Source organism: Rhinolophus ferrumequinum, chromosome 8, assembly GCF_004115265.2.
Source record: "Rhinolophus ferrumequinum isolate MPI-CBG mRhiFer1 chromosome 8, mRhiFer1_v1.p, whole genome shotgun sequence".
Classification (NCBI taxonomy): domain Eukaryota; kingdom Metazoa; phylum Chordata; class Mammalia; order Chiroptera; family Rhinolophidae; genus Rhinolophus; species Rhinolophus ferrumequinum.
This window is the reverse complement of record NC_046291.1, coordinates 51,073,934-51,096,791: the sequence shown is the minus strand read 5'-3', so window position 1 is coordinate 51,096,791 and position 22,858 is coordinate 51,073,934. Positions and strand designations below refer to the sequence as shown.

Here is a 22,858-nt window from a genome sequence, read left to right as displayed (position 1 = left end):
TTCTTTCCCAATTCCTTAAAATTAGGACAAAATTCAAATGTAATGGCCTTCTGGAGTGCTTCTTTATTTTATCCTTCCTTGCCACATTCAGTAATTTAAATTACCACTTTTTAAATTCCCTTTTGTATTTAATTCATACAGTATTGCTATACTGATAGTATTTTAGAAATTACTGTACTGAAACATTTGGTGCTCTATACCACTCTAATGTCATGACCAACGTAAATCCACAAAATCACAAATTCTCTAGAAATGCTTTTCTAACATATATAGAACGCCATAACCTTAACTTTGTACAAGCTTTAAAAACTGGTTTCTAAAAACTATCTGCTATGTCTTCAGAAGTCTGTCAATCTACCAGCAGTTCTCAAACTTTTTGGTCTCGGACACCTTCTAAACTCTTAAAATACGAGTATTACTGAGGTCCCCAAAAAGCTTTCGTTCATATAGGGCATAGATTTGGATATTTACTGTATTAGAAATTATAAGGAAAATTTAAATTTTAATTCATTTAAAAATAGTAAATTGTGTTAACACAAATTAGCATTTAATAAAAAACAACTATTTTCCAAAAATATAAATAAAATTTCAATAGAAAGCCATTTTTTTTAAATTTCTGCAAATCTCTTTAATGTCTAGGTTGAAAAACAGCTGGAGTCTAATATTGCTTCTACATTCATTCTGTTGCAATATGTGATCTGTGCTAAAGCATATGAAATAGGGTGGCCGGATGGCTCAGCTTGTTGAACAACAAGGTTGCCGGTTCAATTCCCACATGGGATGGTTGGCGGTGCCCCCTGCAACTAAAGACTGTAAACGGGCAACTAGACTTGGAGTTCAGCTGTGCCCTCCACAACTAGATTGAAGGGCAACGACTTGGAGCTAATGGGCCCTGGAAAAACACATTGTTCCCTAATATTCCCCAATAAAATTTAAAAAAAAAAAAAGATAAATATGTAAAAGATCAATGTTATTTTTAAAAAGCATATGAAATATATCTAGTCCCACAAAGATATGTGGCTGGAAAAGGAAGGAGTAATTTGATAGCCTTTCAGCCAACTGCGGGTATTCTTTTTTTGATACTACACCAAACTTGACAAGGAGCAGTTTCTTAAAAGTCTGTTACAGCGTAGCATCTGAAACCATATTGGTAAATGTTCCATACGTTTGTTAATGGTCTACCTTTAACTCTGACTGGATCTTTTACCCATGCATGATTTTGTAACATTAGTTGGTCATTTGAAAACTACTGGTTCACTAAGCAATCATACCAATCTTCCAATCACACCAACCTCAAATGTTGGCACATTTTATTATAACAGTATCCAAAAAAAATCCTATTTATTAATATCACTACCCATCTCATCAGAAACATACTTAATTATTAATAAGTTGTCAAGTTCATAGTAGTAGATTCAAGCTTTCCAAAACTCTAATTTTCACTGCAAAGCCCAAATTTTATCATTGGTAGCAAATAACACCAGGTTTCTTTCCTTTAAGTAATGCTCAATTCATTTTTTTTTTTTTTAGAAAATATCTGTCACTTAAATACATGAATCTCTCAATAACCATAGTCTGTCAATCATTCCTTCAAGTAAAACGTGTTTCATTAAAATAGCATCTAGTTCAGCTTACAGCTCACACAACTACAAAATTGGAGGGGAAGCATTTTTTTCAAATGTAATCATCTTAAAATGCTTTACTAAAGCATACTTTTTGTCACACACAAAAAAATATTTAAAGACATGCAGCAGGAACTGCAAATCAAAAACACCACTTTGTACCCATTAGGATGGCTATAATCAAAAAGGACAATGGTTAAGTGTTGGTAGGGATGTAGAGAAATTGGAACCCTCATACATTGCTGGTGAGAATGTAAAAGGTGCAGTAACTTCAGAAAAACAATTTGGCAGTTCCTCAAATGTTAAACACAGAGTTACCATGCAATGCAGCAAATCCACTCCTAAATATATACCCAAAAGAAATGAAAACATGTCCACACAAAAAAATTGTACACAGAATGCTCACAGCAGCATTATGTATAATAGCCAAAAAGGTGGAAACTTTGCCCATCAACAAATGATTGAATAAAATGTGGTATATCCATACAATGGAATATTATTCAACCACAAATAGAAATGAAATACAGATACAGGCTACAATAAGATCTTGAAAATATTATGCTAAATAAAAGTCAGATGCAAAAAAAGCCATTAATTATGTAATTCCATTGATATGACATAAAATTCTATTGATATGAAAGGCAAATCCAGAGAGACAAAAAAAATAGATTAGTGGTGACCAGGGGCCAAGGTGGGCGTGGATATGAGGAGTGACTACTAAAGGTATGGGTTTCCTGGAGAAGATTGATGAAAACTATCTACAATTAGATCATGGTGATGGTTGCATAAGTCTGTGACTTTATTTAAAAAATCAGAGTCATATACTTTAAAGGGTGAATTTTATGGTATGTGAACTATATTTCAATAAACCTGTTGTTGTTTTTTTAAAACATGCAGCAATCAAGAGTCAAGATTGAGTTGGCCGTCCGGGTGGCTCAGGCAGTTAGAGCTCCGTGCTCCTAACTCCAAAGGCTGCTGGTTCAATTCCCACATGGGCCAGTGGGCTCTCAACCACAAGACTGTTGGTTCAACTCCTCGAGTGCAGCAAGGGATGGTGGGCTGCGCCCCCTGCAACTAGCAACGGCAACTGGACCTGGAGCCGAGCTGCGCCCTCCACAACTAAGATTGAAAGGACAACAACTTGAAGCTAAACTATGATTGAAAGGACAACTTGACTTGGGGGAAAAAAAAAAAGTCCTGGAAGTACACACTGTTCCCCAATAAAGTCCTGTTCTCCTTCCCCAATAAAATCTTTTTTAAAAAAAAGTCAAAATTGAGTAAAAACAACTATTTTTGACTGGTTTATCAAGATCACTCTTCAATGAAATGCTTTTTTCTTTAATTTCAAGTGCAATGTCAAGAAAAATACAACTACTAGTAGTTTTGTGCAACTGCTTTGATTTGTGCTAAGACTGAAGCAGTTTCAGCCACCTTCAGTGAAAATGTCAACACAATGAAAAAGGCAGGTAACTTCAGCATTATTATGAAAAGTAGTTTGACATCAAGGACCTCTGAAAGTCTCAGAGATACCCCAGGGATCCACAGACCACACTTTTTGAGAACTGCTGTTCTAAACCATAGCTGTAGAAGACTCAAATGCAATTAAAGCCTTTCCAAGGACAGACCTGAGGCTTCAAGACAATTTCAATTTTCTTAGCATACGAAGTGTGACCAAAATATATGGTGAATGTTTAAATTAAGAAATTTATTACAGTAAAAGATACATTGCCATTAATCCCCCTCAAAATACTCCCACTCTCTTCAAACACATTTATCCCATTGTCCTTGCCACTTTCTGAAGCAGTTCTGGAAGTCCTCTTTTTAGCTATGCTGTTGCAGCTGCCTCGATGTCCTGAATTGATACAAAACGTTTACCTTTCATGGTCATTTTGACTTTGGGGAAGAGCCAGAAATCACATGGTGCCAGATCTGGTAAGTAAGGTGGATAAGGACACACTGTAATGTTTTCATTTGACAGAAATTGCCGTATTATCAGAAGTGATGTGTGACACGGAGCCTTTCCTGTTGTGATCACAAAATACAATGAATTCAGCTGCCAAGTGCCATCCAACGGGAAGGCAGGGATCTTCAAAATGGGAAGCAGGGTGTCGAACCTTAGTAACAACAGTGTGTGACAAGTTTCAACTTGTTCAGTGCAATCAGTCTAGTGTGAACTATGGTTGAGAGAAGGTGTGTTTTTAAAGTGCGCCGTAAATCGTCCTCCATCATGACAAGGCTCCGTGTCACACATCGCTTCTGGTATACAGCAATTTCTGTCAAATAAAAACATTACAGTGTGTCCTCATCCACCTTATTCACTGGATCTAGCACCCTGTGACTTTTGGCTCTTTGCCCAAGTCGAAATGATTCAGGACATCGAGGCAGCCACGACAGCACAACTAGACACTCACGAAAGAGGACTTCCAGAACTACTTCAGAAAGTGGCAAGAACGATGGGATTAAGTGTGTTCAAAGCGAGAGGGAATATTCTGAGGGGGATTAATGGCAATGTGTCTTTTACTGTAATAATTTTTTTAATTTAAACATTCACTGTATTGTTTGATCACACCTTGAATATCACAAATTTCTCAAGAGAAAAAAGGTAGTCTTTACTGTGATAGAAATTATTTCAATAAATTCAAGTGTCCCAATTTAAAAGTTTAGAATCACTGGTTTACTGGAATGTTAAAATAGTACAATCTCCACAAAAACCCAAATAAAAGGAGAAAAGGATTTAATACACAACAAAACATTCAATAAAATGTTATCTAAATAAATAAATAACATAAATACATCTAGCACAGCTAAGTTCAATGCCCACTACACACCTATAAGAATAAATTATCCTGACCTTTTCTGTCTGACTTAGAACCATATAATTTCACTCATACGTGGGATATAAAACTGAAAGCAACAAAGAACCAGACAAAGAAACAAAAACTCATAGACACAGACAACAGTTTAGTGGTTACCAGAGGGTAAGGGGGATGGGGATGGTAGAAGCGGGAAAAGAGGATCAAATATATGGCAATAGTTGGAAAACTGACTCTGGGTGGTGAACACACAATGCAACATATAGATGATGTACTATAGAACTGTACACTTGAAACCTATATAATTCTACTAACCAATGTCACCGCAATGAATTAAAAAAAAAAAACAACTCACAGAATCAAAGAATTTTAGGTCTGGAAGTTACTGTAGATATAGTTACCTAGTCCAACAAACCCCATGTTACATGATGAGGAAACTGAGTTTGTGAGGAAAAAAAGTAACTTGGCCAAAATCACACAGTTAGGTACTACTGGCTGAGACAGTATAAATAGTCTTTACTCCCAGTACCATGTTTTCACTATGCCAAGCAGATTCCCCAACCAAATACAATGCATAAAACATTTCATTTACATCACACCAAAGATGACCAAGACACCTTGCCTGCCAAATAAAAATTCTGTAATGCTTGACAATACCAATCAGATGTGAAAACAAATATATAACTGAGTAAGGAAAAACTACGAATGTAACTGGCATAATGGAGAAATGAATCCTTGACTTCAAAAACTATTAACTTTCAATGAAGAACAATTTAGAAGACTCTTTGATGTCTACTTTTCATATAAACAAGGCTTTAAAGATAGCTAGATACTGATAAACACCTAAAACAAAAAAATTTCCCTACGTATTAACAAATCCCTGAACTTATCTGTCTATGGTATGACAGGACTTAAAACTCACCTGCAGGACTGTCAGCATTCTCTCCTGGGTGTAGCTGTATACCAGTAGAATCTATAGAGTTGACTGTAACTGTCTGTAGATTTGGCAACTGACCAGTGCTTAGACTAACTGGAGTTGAAGTCAAGGCTCCACCTGCTGCTGCAACTTGACCAAGCGTGAGTGTCTGAACAGGCGTCAAAGTTATTTGTTGGGCAGCAGTATTCTGTATTTGCAAATTCTGCAAGTTCTGGACCCCTTGTACTTGAAATGTTTGCCAAGTTATCTGTCCAGAAGGGGTCACTGTCTGTGCCTGAATTAAAAAGGTTCCAGGATTCAGCTGCAACTGAAGATTTTGCAAAGCCTGTTGTGATATATTTTGACCACTGGTTTGCACACCATGGATTGTCTGTGGTGTAATACCTTGCACAATTTGGGCTTGACTGGTTGGCTGCTGAGACTCTTGAAGTTGTAGATGTTGTACAACAGGCTGTGCTGTAGAAACCTGAATATTCTGAGCCTGTGTCTCTTCAGAAACAGGCGACTGGATATAATTTCCCTGAAGATCTGAAGAATGGACTTGCCCACTAGAAGTAGTCAAGTTATTTGTGTTTTGTTGTAATATACCTGTACTATCTATAGTAACAGGCAACTGTGATGAAGAGGATGTTGGCACAAATAAATCTGTATCGGTATTAGTTTCATTAATATCAGGAGAAACCCGCTCACCAGTCCTTTCTGAATTGTCTGAACTATCCATAGCTTGTCCTGTATTTATCAAATGTCCATCGGCATTAATGCCTGCAGTCATTGTCTGAGAACTGCCCGAGAGTCCCAAAGAATCTAGATCAACACTATTGATTGGTACAAAGGTAATATTTCCTGGCAGACCAAGAGGCACATTAGTAACTACTTGGGTTTGGCCAGGAAAAGATGAACCACCAATTGCAACTCCCTGAACCTGGACTTGACCAGTTTGTGGTATGAGATTCTGGATATTAGCAGGAGGTGTTCCAGAGGCAAGCAAGGTTTGATTAGAGCCAGGAATGATCTGAATTTGACCACTTTCTTGATTTATACCTCCATTATCTGAAGAGCCTGTGAAACCAATCTGAACCTGCTGACCATCTGTTGCCTGAATCTGTGGTATTACTTGATATTGAACACTGGACACTGTACCATTTGATGAATCTGATCCTGGTGCAACTGAAAATATTTGTTGATTTTGCAGATTCTGAAGGGGAAGAACATACTGCCCACTCGAAGTAGCAGCACTTGGAATCTGTACTAGATTACCAGCTTCATCTTTTATCGTTGTAGCTGTGGCTGACAAAACTTCCCATCGGTTTGGTGCTCCTCCTAACTGTGCAGAAGCCAAATCACCTGTCTGAATGAAGAAAACAAAAAATACTATGTGATATGTATTTGTGGTATATTTAAACCAATCGTCAAAAAACTCTGAAAACTGATATATATCCTACTACGTGAAATAAAAATTCTCTTAATAACACAAGAGTTCAAATACAGTACTATACAAACTACAATAATTATCATTTCCCATTTTGTTATTGCAAAGATAACCCATGCTATTTGAGAAGGAAAAAAAGACTTCAATCACTATAGTCTGTTTTATGACCACAAATTGATCTCCTAATCCCTCATCTATGATCTCTAATGGTATACAATTAAAAATAAAGTAGAAGTGGCTAGAAAAGATTATGGATAGCTCAAACCAAACATACCTCAAACACTGAAGAGACTTCAGAAAGTATACAACTCACTAAAAATGTATCACTAAACCAGGTGCATTATATTTGAGGGGAAAAAAACCATTAGTGTAGTGTTATCAAGTCATCTGAATTAGAAAAGCGGAGATTTGCGTATTATTGGTATAAACCTTAAATCAAACAATTAAAAGCTACTCTTCTATGGCATGTATTAATGTACTCCAGACCAAATTCATGGTTAGGGCTATTCCATTAGCAATTCTTTACTTTTCCCATGAACTAATTTAAAAAATACCAGACCTCTAAAAATTTAATGACGAAATATTATGCCCTGTGACCATATGGCAAATCCTGAAAAGTTTTTCTAGAATCTAAAAGCTAAAGGATACAGACTGTGGCTTTACCTACTATTCTACTTAAGTCTGTGGTTGAGTGCCAGGCATATACATTTTGCATTCTGTGACCTGCTAGAATCTCCAGTATCCCCATATTTTATAGATTAAGCAAGACTGGAAAAATACCAATGTAGGAAAGCAGACAGCAATAAAACCCTGTATGTCAATGTCAAAGGGTAGATTCTTTTTAAGGAAATAAGAACAATAATGTCTAACATTTGAGCTGTTCTTTTATATGTCAAGTACGATGTTAGGGGTTTATAAGATTTTATCTTCTACTCCTTACAATAATCCTAGGAGGTACGTACTGCTATTATCCCCATTTCACAGATGAGAAAATTGAGAGACAAAAATCACAGATATCCAATGTCAAGATTTAAAACTAGGCCAAGTCTAACTCTAGAACCCAGGCCCTTAAATACTATACCATACTTGTCTCCTACTAAGACCAAAGGTTAAAGACATGGGAAATGAGACCCTACCTTAATTACACACCATCAAAATAAAAACATTCCTATTCTACTCCTTCTTGATGTGTATGTGATTTCCTAAAACTCCACATATCCGTAGACAATGAGAGCATATGTATATCTAGCCCAGCATTCTCAACCTAGGACCCACGCCTGGGCTTCAAAGGATCTTTGAATCCTCTCCTGGGCTTCAAAGGATCTTTGAATCCTCTAAAACCAGTGTTTCAACTTTCTGAGAAAGTGCAATTGTGGGGGGGGCGGGGGGTGAGGAGCAGTTCATCATATTCTCAAAGGGGGTTCATGACCACAGAAAAAGATTAAGACAAATACTGTTATCTCAACGTAAACCATTCCACATTTTTAATATAAATACTGTGGAACCAGAAGATCTTAAAAGTTTCTTAAAGAAACTCGTTACCTAATTTTCATGTAGATGCAGTTTAAAAGTATATATTTCAATGGATAAACCCTTAATGACTCAAAAGATATTTACACATATCTGCCAAGATGCAATAAGCACATGAGTAAGCCCATAAGATACACAATCTTTCTCCACAAATGGTTCACAATCTATCCCAGTAGACAGACACATACATGCTACTACTGTGTGAATAGTGGTATACACTAGCCCTACGATCAAAACCCTACTTGGGAACATAGAAGACTGAAAAAAAATGATTTCACATAGGCGATATTTAAAATAATCTTATAATAAAATTTAAGATTTCACTGTGGGCAATTAGGAAATAGAGACAGAGGCATTAATAAAGGTATAGAAACAATAAAGTCACAGACAAAAAGAAACTCTAAAAATTAATATGTAGTTGGTATTTAAGAGGGGATCTAGAAAAGGTTCACATTCATAAAGTAATGGTGAACAAGACTAGATATTTTTATCAGGGCGTGTAGTAAATGGCTTTGTAGATCCTGCTAAGGAGTTTGGACTTTATCCTGCAGATAGTGAATGAAGCTATAAAAGCTTTTTAAGCAAGTGAGTGGTGCAATCAGATCTGTGCTTTATAAAGATAAACTAAGGCCCAGTTAAGGAGACTGAAAGAAAGGCGGAAGAGACTTACGGCAGACCAACTATGGGACCCGGTAAAAAAAATCTAAGTCTGAACTAAAATAATAACACTTTAAATACAATCTTTTAAATTTATCGAACTTAAACTATTAAAATGAAGCACTGGACATTGAAGTCACATACCACTCTTCAACTTCTAGCTGATATGGAAGTTACAAGCTTAAATCATCTTTCCCAATATTAGAGTAACAATATTCATGTCAGTCTCCGGGCATTTTAAATAAACTAAAGACATTTAAATTTATACTTCATACTGAAATCTACAGTAAACTACAATGTCTAAAATCTACTCCTTATCTTCTTAAGGTTACGGATCACGTTTAAAGAATCAACTGTTGAATTTGTTTCTGACCAGCATTAAATTTACAATTATTCCACTCATATCAACAAATAGTGTCTCAGATACAAATTAGTTTTACAATACTAGCATTTTGTCCCATTTTTATCTTTAAAAAAGGTTAATTTATGGCATCTAAAGTATTTTTTTTTACAAAATAGTAATAAAGACAGATATTCAACCATTGGTGAACAGTTTTCTAATCAAGAAATTCCTTGAAAATAAATACAACTTCTCAAATGACAAGTCTGAGTAAATACCACCCAAGCATGCCCCTCCCTCTCCAGAAACTAAATAAAAATAAACTGTAGCATCACTTTTTCCAACAATGCAAGTCATTAATTGAAAGGAAATCCTAGGACAAAATGATGTGTTTGAACTTTTTTGAATAAACCTAAGGTGAAAAGCATATACAAAAAATATTTATGAAGCACAAGCCTGGGGGAGGGGGAGACTGGGAACAGCAAGAGATAATTTAAGGGGAAAAAAACAAACCAGGCAACAAAAAAGATTTTTCTTTAACGAAATAAATTCACAGGTTTAAAAGATTTATTAAGTGTTAATTTTTTTTAAAAGGGGAAAAAACACAATCAGAAAACTACTAGACTTTCATGACTTAAGCTAAGACTATGCTTGGGGAAAGCACACATATTACACTAGAAAGGAAAGAACTCTCAGAACTGAGTTTTGATCCTAGGTAGAACTGTAGAATTGTGTGTGATTTAGAGCAGGATTCAATTTCTTTATGTTGAAATGGGAAAAATATCGCCTTGCAGGGTTATGAAAACCAAGTGTTAAGTTTTATAAACTATAAAGCACTGTAGAATCCTAAAATATCATTATTACTAAGATTATAAGGACAGATTTGAAAGAATCCATTAGATGCCTACCACAATTCCTGACACAGAGATCAGTAAATACCGTGTTTCCCCAAAAATAAGACCTAGCCGGACAATCAACTCTAATGCGTCTTTTGGAGCAAAAATTAATATTAAGAGCCAGCCTAATATTATGTTATATAAGACCAGTCTTATATTATATTACATCATATAAGACCCGGTCCTATACTGTACTAAAATAAGACCGGGTCTTATATTAATTTTTGCTCCAAAAGACACATTAGAGCTCATTGTCCAGCTAGGCCTTATTTTTGGGGAAACACAGTACTCAACTGAATGAATAGTTACAGGTGTTATACTTTAAAATCATTGCAAAGAAAATGATAGAATGTATCAATAAAACTAACCCGGAGAAATGAGTCTTCTATGAAAAACTCTACACCAATTTTAAACCTATTTATTTCCATAATTCAAGGAATAAGCCCCAAATATTTCAAATAACAAAGCCTACTAAGCCCATTCATTTGTAAGAGAAATTTCACCAGCAGCATGCCACTAAAAGATTTGTATTTGTATACTAAATACAAAATGGGAAAGGGATAAATGAGTAAATCATCTGAAACCAAAAAGTTGTAAAAATGTTTGCAGTTAGGCTATTTGGAAACACTATATATACAAGCAAAAGGAAAACAGACATAAAAACACATAACCCAGGCATGAACTAGTATTTGGCATAGGTTCAAGATGACCCTTTACAGAAGTTTCACACTAAAAGAAAAATCCACCAGTTTCTCTCAGTAACTCTAACATTCTCATTGAACAACTAACAAGCAAAATACCATTTAACATGGAAATTGGCGTTACTGTAAAAAGTTGTAACTGAAGCTACTCTAAGTCTCCCTCTGCGTATAAACACAATCACACAGTGAAAAGGACCACCACCAAGAGTAGCCCTGGGATGTTGCTACAGCAATTCATTACAAGGGAATTCACTACAACCAGGCACAAAAATGGGGGGGGAGGGGTGCAAGGAAAGAAAAAAAGAGGTTGTCTTCTCAGATAATACCTGTGAATGGGGGGGGGGGAGTCATACCACTTACTGCATAGCATTTTAAAAGGATAGTAATTTCTCAAGTTCCCACAAATGACTTTATGAAAGCCAAAAACAGGCAAGGAAGGAGTATAACTGTAAAGAAGAACAAGTGTGAAGCTAGGTAGAAATAAACTAAAAACCATTCTTAGGCAAGTATGTACTCAAATTTCTTAAAATCATCAAGGAACACTAAAGAACTCAAACAGACTTCAAATAAAAACAATTACCCAATGAATTCATTACAATGACAATGTAGGTCTTATTTTAAGTAAGAGTAAAAATAACCTTATTTTTTTTAAATAAGTTGTTATTCCTTACTTATAGGTTCATAATCCACAACTTCACACAAAGGCAAAATGGACAAGTTAATACCGCATAAAGGTCTACTTTATTCCATTTCCTGATTTATTACAAAATGTAACTATGCAACTTTTAATAATAAAGTACAAAAAAGCCTTGCCATCAAATCAATCTTGGAAGTCCGTGTTATAGGGCAATAGAAGTGAGGATGCCTTGTGATTAGAACTATTCAGTACTGTACTGAGAGTAACCAAACATTCTTGGCCAGGATCCAGGATGAACCCATATCCTATTATAACAAATTCTAAACTCAAAATATTTAAAGCAAATTGGCTTTTCAATGACCTTTTAACCTTAAAAATACCAAACTAAGCTGGCATAAAGTTGAACTGTGTGTATTTCACTTGATTTTAAATACAACAGTATTATATACAATGTGGTAGCCTGGATTGGATCCTGGAACAGAAAATGAGCATTAGTGAAAAAACTGGTGAAATCAGAATAAAATCTGTAGTTAATAATACTGTATCATTGGTTAATTTCCCAGTTTTGAAAAACATAGCATGGTTATATTAACATTAGGGGAAGCTGGGTGAAGGGTATAAGGTAATTCAGTTCTAGCTCTGCAACTTTTCTGTAAATATAAAATTCTTCCAAAATAAAATTTTTAAAAAAACACAGCTACAAAAAAAAACTCACTATAGACTTCTCATGATTCCCAGTAATTTGAATAAGATTATCTAAGCACGTTTTTAAGTGGAAAAAAATGCCCATAAAATCACTAAAATTCTCTCATTTTTTGAGATATACATGTCTGAAATTCATTTAAACTGGAAATAATTTTCCCATTTGCTAAGGCAAACATTCAAGCTAGTCTTACCAATTTTACTCAGTGAAAAGTTTTATGCACAGGTATCAAACACACAAAGGAAAAAAATTCTCCAACTGATTCTAGTTCAAATTTATCTGGAGAACAATGTGATGTCAGTAGAGATCTGGTAGTTCAGAGGAGGAGGGGAAAAGGCATGAAAGTAACTTTCCTACAAATGATGAACAGCCACAGCAGGCTAAAGTTGGAGGTAATACTCCATTCCTGGGGCTGAGATTCACATATACATGTATAACACCTATTTTTCACCCATTACTTCCTCTTTCATTTCTCCCCTCCCCCATCAGTGAGCTGATACCTAAACTTGGTAAGTTGCAGTTACAAGAAGTTTTTGTTCCAGTTGAAAAATATTAAAAAGGTAAGTGGAAACAATCTGCTTTGCAATTTTACTTATGCAGTGGTTTCAATTTGTTTTGGCATTGTGAGCCTAGAGGGATATATATAGTTCATAAAAAAGGCTTACCAATCTGTAAGTTGTTTAAAAGTAGCAATGCCTCACACAAACATAATTTTATACTTTTACATTTTAACCTGCTTACAAAACCTAAAATCATACTTTTAAGACACTAAAATCATTCACATCCCTCTACAGTATAATTCGAAGCACTAAAATTAAAATACATTTAACAACATAACTTTAGCTTCGCGTTTAAAGTCTAAATATACTAACAATTTCCTGCATACTATATCAAATCAAATACCAAACTTAGTCTATAGTGACTATTCAAAAATCACTCCACAAATCAATTCCTATAATCCACCTCAAAAAACGGAATGGGGAAAAGTTTCATTTTAATAAGCAAACACATCTACATGTAAAACTAATGCAACATCGATGATTCAAACAAATATAAAATTCACAGCAGTCCTAAAAACTGTTCCTAGATCATTTGTAGTAAGCCCTCACACAACACAGGCCAGCTCCTCCCCCTGCCCTAGGCACACTAAAAACACTACAAAAAGAATCCCACCCACCCTATCAAACTAGCAATCATAATAAAATGAAAATACAGCTCTGCCAATTCCTTACATGTACTTTACTTCTAACACTGGTATTCATACTCAATTTCAAAAGCCAAAGTATTATCTAAGTAACTTCACCGATTTCAACGGTCGCTAATTAAACGTTTCACTTACTCTACTTATGAAAAATGACTGCAAAATTAAGGAGTCTGCAAAAACTAAAATTCAACAATTTAGAATGGCCACTGAAAAAGCATTCAAAAAGTGCCCACTCCTACATACAAAAGGATAATTCGAAGAGTAAACCATTCCTTTTAACGATTTACGGTTTAAATCAGTAAGATCTAGTAACTTCCAGCAAAATAAGCTCCAGGTTCAAAAACACTAAAACTCAAGTCACTGCCTCTGTAGTTGATACTATCTATGGCCGATAGGCTGTGCTTGAAAATTTTGTAGTGTTCAGCGAAGGAGTTTTCAACAGTGATATGAATTGCTCAAACATCCATTTTGGAGTCCTCTACCCCCCGCCCTCTTAGACTTCATTTTGTAGTGAATTTGGATCGAGGTTCCGCAGTGACAATTTAGAGAAAGCCTGGGCTGGCTCCTGATCTAAACAGGCAGGCGGATGAGCAGGAAAGGGCGCCCTGGCTGCGCGATCCGTCCGAATCCGGGAAGGCGCGAGCGCCCGGGAGGCCTTTTGGGCCGGCGCGCTGCAGGCCCGGGATGGCGGGCGCTGGGCCTCGGCGGGGGCGGGCCGCGCGCGCGAGACTTACCGCTCCGGCGGCGGGGGCCCCGGCTGCGGCGGCCGCCTCCTCCTCGTCGTCGCCCGGCGATGGCGGCCCTATCTTGCTGCAGGTAGCGGCCAGCAGAGCGAGCGGTGACGGCTGAGTGTCCTACCCCCGATGGGCGGGTTCAGAGAGGGAGACAGGGGGAGGGGTGGCGGTTAGGGCCGGGCCGCCGCTCGCACAGGAAGTGCGACTCGCTCCTCGCAGGCTGCGCCCCGGCGAGCGCCAGTCCGCGCTCTCCTCCTCCTCCTCTTCCTCCTAGAGTCCGGCTCGCGTCCTCCCGCTAGCACGCACACCAGCTCCGCCGTCCCCGGGAAAGCGGGCGGCGGGCTGCGCGCCCAGCCTCCACTTTCCGCCCGGAACCCACCCCCGGGAGGGCGAGGGCGAGGGCGCGCGCGCGCGCGGTCGCGCGCGGACACGGACACACACACACACACACACACTCTCGCTCGCTCACACACATACACACACGCACACACACACACACACTCATACACACAAAAGCGGCGGGAGGGGGAGCGCGGGCGGGGTCGGAGCGTTGGCGCCTCCGGCGGGCAGCTCCCCGGGCGGGGGGAGGGGAGGAGAGAGGCGCGGAGGGAGGGGAGAGGCGAGGGGAGGAGAAAGCGGCGCGAGGGGGGAGCCGGGCCGGGGCTCAGCCGCTCCTCACCTGGGCCGCCGCCGCCGCCACCGCGCCGTTTCCGTGCTGCTGCTGCTGCTGCTGCTGCTGCAGATACTCGCCGTGGCCGCCGCCGCTGTCCACGTCCAAGGCAGCCATTTCCTCTTGTTTCACAGGCTTTTCGGGAGCTGCAGGCACAGCGCGGGGGGGTGGGGGTGGGGAGGAAGGCGGGTGGAGGAGAGGGAGGGGGCCCGCGGGCCGTGGCGAAATTATTCCGAAAGCCCGGACCGAGTCCCCTTCCCCTCCCCCACCCGCCCCCCGGCGGCGGCGGCGGCGGCGGCGGCGGCTCCCTCCTCCCCTCCTGCTGCTGCCCCCGCCCGCCACTGCCTGTAACCCTCCTCCTCCTCCTCTTTCCCTCCTCCTCCTCCTCCCCGCGCTGCCCCTGCCCCCTCTCCTCTCCTCCCCTTTCCCTTCGCGCCGCTCGCTCTCACTCGCGCTTGCTCCTCTCGCACCGTCAGTCACTCACACGCCCGCCGCCCGCGCCCGCACACAGGGGGATGCGCTCCCGGCGGACCGGGCCGCCCGCCCCGGGCCCGGCGGGGACACGGCGTTGCTGGGGCTTGAGGGGTGGACGATAGCTGGCGGGGAGGGGAAGGAGGCGGAGGGGAGTGCGGCTTTCTGCCTCTCACAGACACTCGGTCGCACACACGGGGCCGGGAGCCGCCAGCGGCGGCCCGGGGCTGGCTGTGGTCGGCGGCAGCGGCGGCGGCAGCAGCAGCAAGGGTTGCTCTCTCTCGGCTTTACGTACCGGTCATAGTGTGTTTAGGGCACCTCAGGCGGGGCTCCCCGCCGCCTTACACATGGTGAGGAGCGAAGGCGGCGGCGGCGGGAGAGGATGCGGGAAGCGGCGGCGGACACGGCCGGAGCGGTCCGGGGATTTTTTTTTCCTATTTTGATTGACTGTGCGGGAAACACAAAAGGTGGAGCCTCCAGCCCAAAAGGGGGGAAGAGGGTGACAGCCCGCCCGGAAATCCCGCCCCTCTTCTCCACGCTCATTCGCCACCACGCTCTACGTTGGCAGTGCTCATTGGCCAGGACGCCCGTCCGTCGCTCGGCCAGGCGGCGCGCTTCCTGTTTGCCCCGGGTGGAAGGGGAGAGACAATGAGCGGCCGTGGCGGCGTAGGTTCCCGAAAGCGGCTACGGCTCGCCAGTTACCCCGCTGTGCCCGGTTCGCTCGCCGGCTGCCGCTGCCAGATCCGAGGCGCAGGCCTCTTCCACCTCGCAGGCGCTCGGAACAGGCCCCGTCAAGCTGTAGGGGAGCTGAGCTGGGGAGGAAATCCGTCCCCAGTGGCTCGGCTCCACTCGACGCTTCCTCCATCCTGGTGGCAGCCTCAGCCGGATCTCCCCAGGGCCTTGCGCTCTCAGAGCCGCCGCTTTCCTGCAGTGCCTGGAGGCCGCCGCCGCTCAGCCCCAGGGCTGCTGCTGCGGCCGCCGCTGCTACAGAGCAAACCAGACCCGCCCCACGAGCCCGGAGGGAGGGAGCTGGTATTGGGGGAGACACCCCCTCCGTAGCTGGAGGAGGATTTTCTCACTTTGAGCTCATAGATTCACTCTGTCTGAGCCATGTCGGTCCCATCCCCCTTAGCCCCCGGTTTCCAATCCATCTCCCGCTTTTACGTACCCTGGAGGCAGGCATTAAAAACAAAAACAAAAAAATCTCAATTCACCTCACATCTAGGAGGAGAGCTTTCCTTCTGGCCAGTGGCACAGAAGAAGAACAGGCACTTAAAGTATATTTAATTTAATACGTGGCGTGTATATACTATATTCAAAAGTGCAGAATCCTTTTTATAAAAAAATCCAGTCACATAATCATTTTGCTGCACAAACATTATTCCCTGCTTCTGGATCGTCTTGGTAACAAGTAAAACATCTGAAAAAGCCCATCAACATTTGCCAACATTTTTAAAATAGTGAATCTCAGCGAGTATTTTTTTTCTTGGAACATTTTAGTTATACCTTAATTTAAAATCTTTCACTCTTTGGATTAGGTTAACACTCCTATGCTCTTTGGCATCCTTGATATCTTGCTGTCATCCTGGGGAGGAAAATGTTCATGTTTTATGCGTGTGTTTTGCCAACTGAGAGACATCTCTGCCTATTACCTTTAGATCTAATTGCCAAGAAAAATGTTAAATCAAGAGGTGGAAACCCTGTCCGCGGTACACTTTTTTTCAGAAATTTGACTCAAGAATCAGTGTTCCACTTACTGTGATTATTACATTTTGTGTGATAAAGTTGTACGGGGTGATGGGATTGTAAAGTTCACGCACTTGAACTAGATTTTGTGTGCTCCAACTAAAAAGAATTCGTAATCCATTTGTGAGAGACTGAGTTTTCCTCTCTACTAACTAAAGCACTTATGACTTGCGACCTATTCTCATAGAATCAGAAACATTGTATGGTTAATTGGCACTTAATTGTACAATAGACAGAACTTCCAGGAAAGTGACCTAAAAACCATAAACGGGGAAAAACTAGACTTGAAATTCTGAATCCAAGAACGGGGTTGATCTCTTCTAAAAGTAAGACCTTTAAGTCTCATTTAAGTAGAAGAATCACTTTAAAAGGTAAATAATGTAAACGCTGTAGTATTTTATACTTACATTTTAAAGGAAAATTAAAGTGTAGAATAAACGGGGGTGGGGGGAATAGAAAAAGGGATGGGAGGCTGAAGAGAACAAGTGAAAACAGAGGGAGGGAAGTCACAGTACTGTCACTCTTCTTACGTAGATATGTTGGATAGAGGATAGCTCTCCCTGGAAGAGATATTTGAGGTGTTTTTTCCAGGAATGGGGATGTGTTTTATGGGTCTAAGGATATTACTTCATGCCTCTTTTACAGTCTTAGTGCTGTCACCCATAGAGAGCAAAGTACTTGGCCACAGGAATTCAATTCATTTCCTCATACATACCAATTGATAAATGGAATGAAGAAATCATTTTCAAATTTTTTGGTCTATAGATCATCCTCATAAAATGAGAAAACACTTCATCTAGTCTTTCTGAAAAGAGAAAATGACCTACCTGAGTTAACAATTCTGCTTTTAATGCAATGCTTTTAAGTGATACGTATACCAAAAATATCACTACCACACAATCAGATGCAGAGGACCCTCTCAGGCCACACTTAACAGAGTGGTTGTCATGGAATATTAAGAAGGCTGGAAATAGTCTCTGGAAAAAAACACCTTTTCATAGCTATTCCAGTACTTTAGTCAAATCTTGAAATACAGTTCATGTTAATTAAAAGATAATCTGTTTTCTCAGTAGAAGCCTCTCAGTGCTACCTACTGCTGCATTATGTGGGAATCCAGAATTGCAGTTGCTTATCAAGAACGGAAGCACTGTGCTGGATATTATTTATACTTTCTCCTTTCCAAAGATGATTTGAGGAAGCTCTGTGCTGGCCACTGTTTACATCACAGTAGAAGATCTGGGTGTCACTTTATTTTCCCTTATCCTCAATTTCCTCATTTGTTTTTTAAATCTTGTATGTGTTTTTATAAATTTTCTTAAATCCTTTGGAAATTGATGAATATCCAAAGGCCTTAAAGATGTCTATAGAACCGCATGAACTCTTTCACCCATCTTCAACACCGCCCTCCTACCCCCGTTTTCTCTACAAAGAGAAGAGGACACTAAATAATGCTTGATTCACATCTGCAAGAGCCTAGCCATTCTGTATTAAAACAGCCACAGCTTTGGTTAACTGCACCACACCGGAAGGACTCTGCCTTTCCTTCATAGTCTCTACTGCTTTTCTCCCCTCCTAAGCATCTATTAAGTGGACCACATGAAATTGCCAATATTCAACCATTTTTTTATCTAAAAAGGTGGAAGTGTTGTGCAGTTTCACCTAAATCGATGTCTCTTTAACATAACCTTTGTTGCTATGATTTTGACCCTCCTTTGACCTGCCCCTGGGTCTCTTTCTAACCTGTGCATGCTGGATTTCAGGATCTTCAAGTTTGTTCTGCTTACATAATCACTATCATATTTCAAAAGTATTTTGGTTAACATTGACTAAGTATATTTAACCACCTTCAAATTTCATATCTTCCCTACTTTCTCAAAAATATACCTCAAAACCCATATCTCTTGTCTTATATTTTCTTAGTCAACCAAAAGGGAGAGGTAACATTTTTCAGCTTTTACTATGTGCCAACTCTTTCACATCTTTAATCCTTACAGCTCTAGTAGATAAGTATCACAGGTATGTCATTTTATAGATGAGGAAACAAGCTCAGCGAAATTGTGGGACTTGCTTAGTGTCATTTTCAAATAAGTGGCAGATTCAAACTCACAGGTGTTAGTCTCACCAATCAACATATCAAGTCTTAAGAGATCAGTTTAAGAGATTCACCCGCCCGTTATGTGAAAAGTAAAGAAAAAAGAAAAGAAAGGATAAAGAACACACTAAAGTAGATAAAAGAGGTACATATTTATAAGGAAGTTCACTTTTAAAGCAAGTCTGTTTAGAATGTGAGCTCCTTGTGTTAGGGGTCATATATTTGGAATGTTCTAACCAATATTTAATAAGCAAAAAGAATGTCAAGACAATTACCTTGTGGGAAAATGAATAATGAATACAAAATTACAATTAACCAAAAAATATTGTATGATAAAATGTCTTTGACCTTAGAATAGTTCACCTCTTTCAAGATCACCTATCCCAAATGAGTTAGACCCTCATTTTCACTCAAGCTCCACACCAACGATATCATCATGATACAAAAGGACTGATGTTTTTATAATTCAAGAAATCTCATTCTCTTTATCCAGCTATTGACATCCCTGGGTGTTCTAAATTTTCTAATTATCCATGTCACTTCTGAAGTCATCTGCATGTCAGTTCAGGAGGCTTAGTCCATTGAGAGATTTCTGAGTTGTTGCAATTTTCTGAGAAGAAATGGTTTATGTATTCCTTCTTTGTTAATAATCTGTCTTAGAAGAATACAGAATACTAGAAAGTGTCTTGTTAATTACCTTTGTTAGAAGAACATAGAATGCTAGAAATTCTCTTGGTTGTAAGTTAGCAAACTTACCAAGGAGCTTCACTTAACAAGTGATACTAATAAATGACCTAAATTAGATGCCACTAGGTATGGTGTCCTTATATGATGAGCAACAACCTTCAGCATGAAGTGTATTCATACTTCATGATTCGATTTCTATCTTATAATGGAATTTTTTTCTATCCTTTAATCCTATAAATCAGACATATCTATCAACTACTCTCAAAAAAGCCACCATACCCAAGGCCTAGTTAGAGAAGGTAAGAAGTGGAAAAAATAAAGAATGAGGTGGCAGGGAGAAAGTTGGATAGAACTGTGGAAAATATTGAAAACTGGTTTTTACCTGCCTTGAAGGAATAGAATTTTTCCAATTACCCCTAAAATGTCTGAATGGCTACACCATGTCATCACTCCATTTCAACCCAAGAGGTGGAATAAAAATATCAATGCAATTACACACAAACACACACACACAGTATAATCATAATATATCACATTATATATAATATAATGCACAATAATTAATAAATTATGTTCAATAAATAACTAAATGAAAAGATGATTCATCATGTATAAATCTCAAAAATGAGTGAAAAAAGTTATAGCAGGATAAACAGTATAATACCATTTATATAAAATTTTAAAACATACAAATTTATATTATATACTGTATACGGATATGTATGTATGGAATAAAACTATAAAATCTTGGAATGATAAATGCTAAATTTTAAATAATGATTTCCCTTGGTATGGAGAGAAGAATGAGATTTGAGTGGGTATCTCAGGGGGCTTTGTTTGTATTTGCAAGATTTCCTCAAACTAGGCTAAGTATATTATATTGTTCTCTATTATTACTCTGTCTGAAATAGTTCATAATCATTATTTTAGCAAACAAAAAGAAAAAATTAATAAATGAGTCCATGGCAGAGGTAGTAAAATACGCGTACTCAGGCAACTGACTGACTGAACGAGTGGAGGGAAGGAAGAGAATGATTCACATATGACTAAGTTTTCCAGTTTTAGTAACTGGAAAGATGAACTGGAATACGGAATGTAAAAAATGGGAATGGGTGTGGGACGGACAATCATGAATTGGTTTTAGATGTGTTGAGTTGGACATGCTAGCAGGATACCCATGAGATATCCAACATGCTACTATAAATTTGAACCCAGAGCTAAAAAGAGAAGAAAGTACAGGGCACAGATTTGGGAGCCTGGGAAATAGTAGAAAATATATATAGTGTCTCTGCCCCCGGTACCTGGCATAGAGCTCCTAAAACTCTTGTGATTTCCTATGTGATAAGAGCACTAGATGCATCTCTTGTTCAAATATTTGGTCTTTGACCCTGGATCTTAATACCAAGCTCCTAAATCCCTTGGAATTTCCTAGATGATAAGAGAATCTTTTGTTTTAATGAGGCAACTTTGGGTGGGTTCCTGGAAGGAGGCTGGTCACTAGAAAGACCAAGCTATGATTAGAAACTTGAACTTTCAGTCCCACCCCCCACCCCCTAATCCTCCGGAGAGGGCCTGGAAAATGCGGTAATAATAATCAGTCATGCCTACGTGATGGAGTCTCCATACAAATACCTCAAGTAGAGTTCAGAAAGCTTACTGAACACATGGAAGGTGCTAAGAAGGTGACGTGCACAGAGAGGGCATGGAAGCTCCTCACCCCTTCCCCATCCCTGGTCCTATGTATCTCTTCATCTGGCTGTTCATCTATATCCTTTATGGTAAACATGTTTCCCTGAGTTCTGTGAGCCATTCTAGCAAATTATTGAACCCAAGGAAAGGGTTGTGGGAACCCCAATTTATAGTCGGTCAGTTAGAACTATTGATGATAACCTAGGACTTGGAATTGGAGTCTGAAGTGGAGACACCCTTGTAGGACTGAGCATTTAACATGTGAGGTCTGACGCTTATTCCAAGTAGATACTGTCAGAACTGAATTGAATTGTAGAACACTCAGCTGGTGTCGGAGAATTGTCTGGTGTGGGAAATAAACACACACATTTGTTAACCAGAAGTGAAGTGTTCTAAGTATTGTGAGTGAGAGTAAAGAGAAATGGAGTATTTCCTACACAGAGCCCTTACCATCTTCACAGGTATCTGTCTCCTCTTCAAACATGAACTAGTCTCTATCTTTAAAAACCCTCCACGTGACTGCAATTTTCTCTAACTATTGTCTTTCTTTCTTTCCTTTCCTTGTCCAAGGTCTCAATAACTTGGTCTCTATCTACTGCCTTCCTAACTGAATGCTATGTCCAGTTTTTGTCCTCCCGTGCTACTCGTGCTACTCTTAATGGTCTCCAATAGCTTCCTTATTGTCAAAGCCATAGATCCCTGCCTGCCCTCATCCCCTTTCTCCCCTCCCCCCCATTTTCATTCCTTTTCAGCTTTTCGTAGCATTTGACAGTGTAAACACTTTCTCCTGAAAACTCTGTCCTCCCTTGAAAGGTCATCTACTCTCTGGTTTTCTCTCAAATGAGCATTTCTCTGTATCTTTGCAATGCTATGCAATAAAACAATCTGTGGTGATGGAAACGTTCTGTTGCACTGTTCAGTATAGTAGTCACTAACCACGTGTAGTTATTGAGCACTTGAAATGCGCCTCGTGTGCCCAAGGAACTGAATGTTTAATTGTGTTTAATTTTAATTAGTTTACATTTAAATGGCCACATGTAGCTAGTGCGTACCTTATTGGACCGTGTAGTTTCAGGCTTTCTTTCCCTCCTTCCAGCCTCTAAATATGAACATTACTCCAGACTCAGTTTTTGATTCCCTGATTTTCTTTACAAGCTCATCCCTCTGGAAGCTCAACCATCCCTGCAACTTCAGCCCTGTCTCTAAATTCAATTACAAATCTTATCTTTAGTTGTCACCTGAGTTCCGCTTCCATATCCTCAAGCACTATAAATTCCTCTTGAATGTCTCCCTTTCACCT

At 39.7% G+C, this 22,858-nt stretch overlaps 1 protein-coding gene across 1 annotated transcript in view; it reads right to left on the bottom strand.

Moving 5' to 3' along the window:
* Positions 1-16,171, bottom strand: part of SP3 (Sp3 transcription factor) — a 58,821-nt gene extending 42,650 nt beyond the window's left edge. The window contains exons 1-4 of the mRNA XM_033111999.1: positions 15,640-16,171; positions 14,883-15,019; positions 14,204-14,323; positions 5,358-6,720 (exon numbers count right to left, since the gene is read on the bottom strand). Coding sequence (XP_032967890.1) covers positions 5,358-6,720; positions 14,204-14,323; positions 14,883-15,019; positions 15,640-15,646 — 1,627 coding nt within the window. The 5' untranslated portion in view covers positions 15,647-16,171. The remainder of the gene's footprint in view (positions 1-5,357; positions 6,721-14,203; positions 14,324-14,882; positions 15,020-15,639) is intronic.
* Positions 16,172-22,858: the final 6,687 nt, after the last annotated feature.